The sequence below is a fragment of the Austrofundulus limnaeus genome, unplaced genomic scaffold (genome assembly GCF_001266775.1).
Source record: "Austrofundulus limnaeus strain Quisiro unplaced genomic scaffold, Austrofundulus_limnaeus-1.0 Scaffold22, whole genome shotgun sequence".
NCBI lineage: Eukaryota > Metazoa > Chordata > Actinopteri > Cyprinodontiformes > Rivulidae > Austrofundulus > Austrofundulus limnaeus.
Window position 1 is genome coordinate 158,849 of NW_013952424.1, and position 5,592 is coordinate 164,440.

General features: G+C 36.6%; 2 protein-coding genes across 2 annotated transcripts in view; both read left to right on the forward strand.

The window, feature by feature from the left end:
• The window catches only part of tamm41 (TAM41 mitochondrial translocator assembly and maintenance homolog), a gene marked incomplete in the record, with an annotated part of 6,856 nt that extends 4,769 nt beyond the window's left edge, over window positions 1-2,087 (forward strand). Inside the window, 2 exon segments of the mRNA XM_014004105.1 lie at window positions 225-287; window positions 608-2,087. Of these exon segments, the coding sequence (XP_013859559.1) occupies window positions 225-287; window positions 608-699 (155 nt within the window).
• A 2,989-nt stretch (window positions 2,088-5,076) lies between these two features.
• vgll4b (vestigial-like family member 4b) overlaps window positions 5,077-5,592 on the forward strand; it is a 33,331-nt gene continuing 32,815 nt past the window's right edge. The window contains exon 1 of the mRNA XM_014004111.1: window positions 5,077-5,262. The gene's annotated coding sequence lies outside the window, so the exon portion shown is untranslated. The remainder of the gene's footprint in view (window positions 5,263-5,592) is intronic.

Consider the following 5,592-nt stretch of genomic DNA (forward strand, 5'->3'; position numbering starts at 1 on the left):
GGGCTGTATGGTTCAACTACTCATCATCAATATGTTTTAATAAAGATAAGCTGAAACAATATTTGTACTTTTTTATTTCAGTGAATAAGAAATCTCTTTAGAGTAGATGGTGCAGATAAAAGGCTAATATTATGCATAAATCTTTATAGAAAACTGCCTCAACAACTGTGTACACAATCTGCTCATAGACAGCAGCCACTGATGAAATGGTAAATGTTTCACAGGTATCTCATCTATCGTGAAGTCGTCCAGCATAACACAAACTATCAAAGGCATTGCAACAGCTGGTAAGAACTCTTACAGTTGATCTATAGTAGGAAAGCTTTAGATCAGTCAAATAAATTGTATAACGCTTCTGGAAATGAATTTATTTGCTGCATCGTTAGAAAGAATAACAGCTTTATATTGGAAGGCYAACTTGAGAGCTGTAGTGGGATGTGTAGTTTAGTTTGGGAGGGGGGAACCGACCAGCTACTTTGAAGCTCACTATTTAACACTGTATATCTTAGATTTATTTATAGATATGTTATAGGAGCATATTTTTTAGTCTTCTCTGTGAAAAAACTGTCTCGATGTGGACACAATGTTTTTGTGTCATTTTTTATAGGTTTGTGGAAGACGGTGTCATACAGCTCCAGGAAATTGAAGAAGATGTGGAGGGGCTGGTGGAGGAAGCCACCTGTTTCAAACATGTCCTGATGCAGATTATGAAAAACCATTTCCATGATCCGTCCTTTCTTTCCCTTTTTTTTTTTTACACCTTGACTAACTGTGACTGGAACAATCACACTCTAATCTTCATTACTTACATCCTGTGTCATTTTGTGGGCTCTGTAAACATGACGCTGCCTGTGTACACATGCTCTTTCTCATTAAACTCATGGTAGTTGCAGGAAAAAAAACTGTCCTTTTGAAAGACAGACTTAATAAAATTCCCAGTTGTACTAAGTGTTCGACCTTTCTGATTGTGGGTGGCAGTGAGTCAGAAGAAACCGCTGAGAGGGACACGTACAATCAGTGAAATGTAAAAGTCACAAATCTTGTGTTAACACAGCTTGAAACATTTACCTCAAGTTTAATGACCTGAGTTTGGCATCGTGTTCTAGTTACATCTGAATGGTTTTACGTGAACACTGCTGACCTTGTTGGGACCTATGACTGATGTAATAGGCTTCAACGTAGTTTCAGAAACCATGCACGTATTATAATTTATCTGCGTTAGTGTTTGACTTGTGGGTTTGGAGTTTCACTCTCCAGATCACAGTAGTGTGCAAGTTTGTTAAAATATATTAAAAAGAAGTGAATTTTGAGTGATTTATCCAGCGACTGATATTTTATCTATGGTAGACATAAAACCAGAACTGAAAAGTTAAATCCATTGAAATGATCCTTTATTGGTACGGGATGTTTTGGTTTCAGTTTTGGACAGTGGATGTTTACTGGAGTTGCTTCGTCCATTTTAATTTGATGCAGCTTTTGTTGAAATGAGGATAACCATGGATTTCCTCACATAATACTTCCTCATAACAAACACTGTTGTTATTTTTTATGTGTGTATTTGAAATTTCTTTATTAAATGTATAAAACTATACTATACATTATAGTATATAGTGTCATGCATGTATTGTCACTGCACTGTCTGTTTAGTAATGAAAGTCTACATGTAGTTAAATATTGAGTAACTTACTAAACTCAATTGGAAAAAAAATTGCCTCACAGCCTAGCAGACATYTAATCAATAATTGTAAATAACCCAAATCACAATAAATAAACACATAAACTTCGCCTCATACTAACAGTGAAAACAACTTTTGACCCTTAAACTGACCTTTTCGGGATTCGCTTCTTTGGTCTCCCTAAATTTGAAGCGAGCCACAAGCTTTTGTATCCCAAAAATAAACGTACAAACAACACATATACTTACTTTACCAATGATGTGTTGAATTTTTATACTTTCAAGTTGTTTTCGTCGTCCACTGCAGTCTTTTGATGGCAGGGTGTGTACTGGTACTTTGTAATACCTTGCTGTAGAAGGATGAATCGCCATAAAAAAAGAAGTTTAATAAAGTTTTATAATATAATCACAATAGTTCTCTTCAGCTGTGTTTTTCTTTTCAAGATGAGGTTTCTTCAACAAGTCAAATTTAAAGACAAAAAAAGCTTCCATCTTAGTCAAAATAGTAAGTTGCTTATGTCTGCATCTTCCCTGTTTAGACTATTTTGAATATATTTAATATTTTTCATTGTTGGATATGTTTTGGATATGACTTATTCAATGCTTTATCTTTAATTTTGACTACTTGATTTTATTTATAAAATGTGGCTTTCTTTTTAAATAATGTCAGTCGTTTTAGTGAACTAATGAGTGAGTTATTTTTAGTAGTGAGAGTGCAATCAAACATTATTCAGGTGTCTCATTTGTTGAACTCGTAATGCTGTCTGGCTTGTCCTACTGTGGCAGCTCAAAGATTTATGCAGTGTTTATCGCTGTTTACTGATGGGTTTATGTGTGGAGATATGTAGTGGTTTTGTCTAAAATATGGTGCATGGACACCATGCAAATCAGTTAAAATGTTTGTTTTGATGAAGTTAAAAATAAGTTACTCACAGCTTTTGGATTTTGACTTTCTGATCATTAGTGCTGCTGCACAGATCAGGAGGGTAAAACAGTAACAAGTAACCACTTAGACCAGAGGAGCCCAAAGTGGGGCCCGCGGGCCAAATTTGGCCTGCCAAGTCATTTGATTTGGCCCACCAACAGTTCCCAAAGTTACAAGGTTGTAACCTGTTATCCTATAGGTAGAAGCACAGTATTTACTTTGGTCAAATGACTATATAAAAGGGCTGTAGTGAAGGTAGTTTTCAGTCATGGTGCTGACATATCTTTGATTTATTAGGATTAAACATGAAACGACAACAAGAAATATTTAGATCAGATTTAACCCCGCATGTAGATTTACACACTTTATAAGGCAGTGTTTCCCAAAGTTGGGGTCAGGACCCAAAGTGGGGTCCCGAAACATCAAGATGGGGTCCTGAAAATATTTTCTGAATTAATTACATTTTTGCCTTAGTAGTTACAAAGGAGTGAGGTTAGTATATTTAAAATGGATAAATGTAGTATAAAAAATATTGGGCACAGGTCTCTGCTACTGTTATTTTGTGGGTCAAAAGCTGAAAAGTTTGGGAACCACTGCATTTTGGTTCCCAAAGTTGGGCTTGGGACCCAATTATGGGTCATGAAGCAACTTGGATAATCTCCAGAAATCAATTTAAAGGGTAATAAAATAATTGCTGATGTAATATTTTTCCTACAACTACTACAAAAACACAAAATTAATATAAATAAGTGTTTAAATTTGTTACAAGCTGTTTAGATTGTCACAATGCCTGTGTTTTAGGGTTATTAATGAAGTTCGTGTACTCAGACCAGTAATATTTGGGGTCACACGTTTTTGCCATAGATAGTTTGTGGGTCAGAAGATAAAATGTTTGGGAACCACTGTTATAGGCCACAAAAACTCATATTTTATCAATTTATGAAATGTCCCATGAGCCTTTGCTTCTTGAGAGTATGGCAGACTTTCTCCAAGTGCACAGACTAAAACCAAAGAGGGCCATTGCATAGCTTAATCGTTAAAAATAAAGGACTTTACTTAAAAAAGTATTTGTATTTCATGTATTATATAACTGCATTTGGCCCGCAGCCATGGATAGATTTTGATTTTGGCCCCCTCAGGGAAAATGTTTGGGCACCCCTGACTTAGACTATCTTCAAACAGCGAATTTGACTAAACGTACTAGGCTATTATGAAGAAAAACAATATTTATGGCATCTTTAAAAAGCAAAACGAAACAAAACCTAAAAGGTTGTTTGTTACAAGGTAAGTGAGTCAACATGTTATTTTTTTTCCCCATTAATCATCCCTTTCCTGGTGAGTCATCTTGAAGCAGGTTCAAATCYGTCCTCAGATGTTAAATGTTTTTCCTTTTGTTTTCCTTGCTGGTGAGCAACCAGCCATTACTGTATCTGTTACAAACCCTGTCCTGAGCACGCACAGMTTTTCTTGGACAATTTTCAGTTCAACATTTTGCTGTTCCCAACATTGTGTCACCCTACAGTTAGAGGTTCAAGTTGTGTTTATTCAGGTTTTCAAGTCTTTACAAAGTTTATCAGGCAAGTTATCCTCAGATGATCTTAACGCTTCTGCTCTTTTTTGTATTTCATGGACTACGCCTAATAGAAAACAAAAACAAGCTAACAATACATGATGCTGACATAAAAATGATTTATCTTCCTGTGTTCTCTTTCAACTCGGAATTGACATCAGTCCGACTTCAGAAATTTGAGTTCCTCAACAACTGGAACTATTGTGGAACATTAGCAGCAATCACTTATGTTTGAATGTTTTTACAATCAACATCAGAAAATCTATAACATTCCCAGAAGATTGTTTAAAATTTATATGTTTTATATTTAGATGTTTTTAGGCTCATAAAACAAGGCCCATTAAAAAAAATAAAGTAAAATAAAAAATTAACATGAGGTGGGGGTTGGTTTGTATTTTTTGAGGAAGTCTTTTTTCTTCTGTGTTCTGTGACCACTCAAACTTTGAGGACTGTTTGACAGAACATACTTTGAAAATTACCAGACTATCACTTTAGTGTTCATAACCTCCACTTCTAAAGATCTGAACTGTCACTTTAAGAAAAAAGCTACTTGTTGAAAAAAATAATAAACAAATAAAATAAAAAACACACACACAACGAGACAACTACAAAATAAAGTTAAATATCATTATATATTATAAATGATATAATATGTAGTTCTGCTGCTGGGTTCTGTTCCAGGCAGGAAACCCTCCGCGGTTCTCCAGTAATCTGTTACAAGTCCCTGAGGATCAGTGAMAGCGTGATGCAACGCTCCAACAACACAATAAATGCTGATATCATTCCTCCAGAGCTCCACCAATCAGCGAGCTCCGCTTTCACCACCTGCTAGGAACTGAATTCCATCATTCCTGGCATTCCTGCTCCCTCCCTCCCTCCTCTTCCTCCTCCTTCCTCCTCCTCCTCTCGTTTACAACCAAGTTTGTCCCGACAGCTACTATTGTGCGTCTCGTCGTTCGGGACGTTCCAACCGCGGTGGTTTCTTCTTGTTTCTTCGYGGGGGATATTTAACTATTTATATGTGGACTAGTTTTCTTGTCTTTTTTTTTTCCTTTCTCGAACTGGACGGTTCCAAAGTGGCGCGTGAGGGAGGTACGTGTTCGTGTTGTTCCTGACTGACATTGTTCCGTGTTAGCTTGAATTCAGCCCCGGTTTTTCCTCAAATGTTCRTGTGTGTTTTCTGCTCAGACAGGACAATGTTTATTTTTTATTTTTTATTTTTTGGGGGAGTCCCTTTGGCGAACTTCCTCGTGTCAAAAACAAAAACAAAACCCAGCTCAGCTTCACGCTCTCAGACGCGGTTGTGACGACAGAAAGTGTGAAGAAATGTCAGATGTTATCAGAAAACAGGAGCGTTTCCTGCTCCTTTCCTGTCCGATCATTGCGGCAATCCTTCCTGAACAGGACACATCTGCTCAGGAC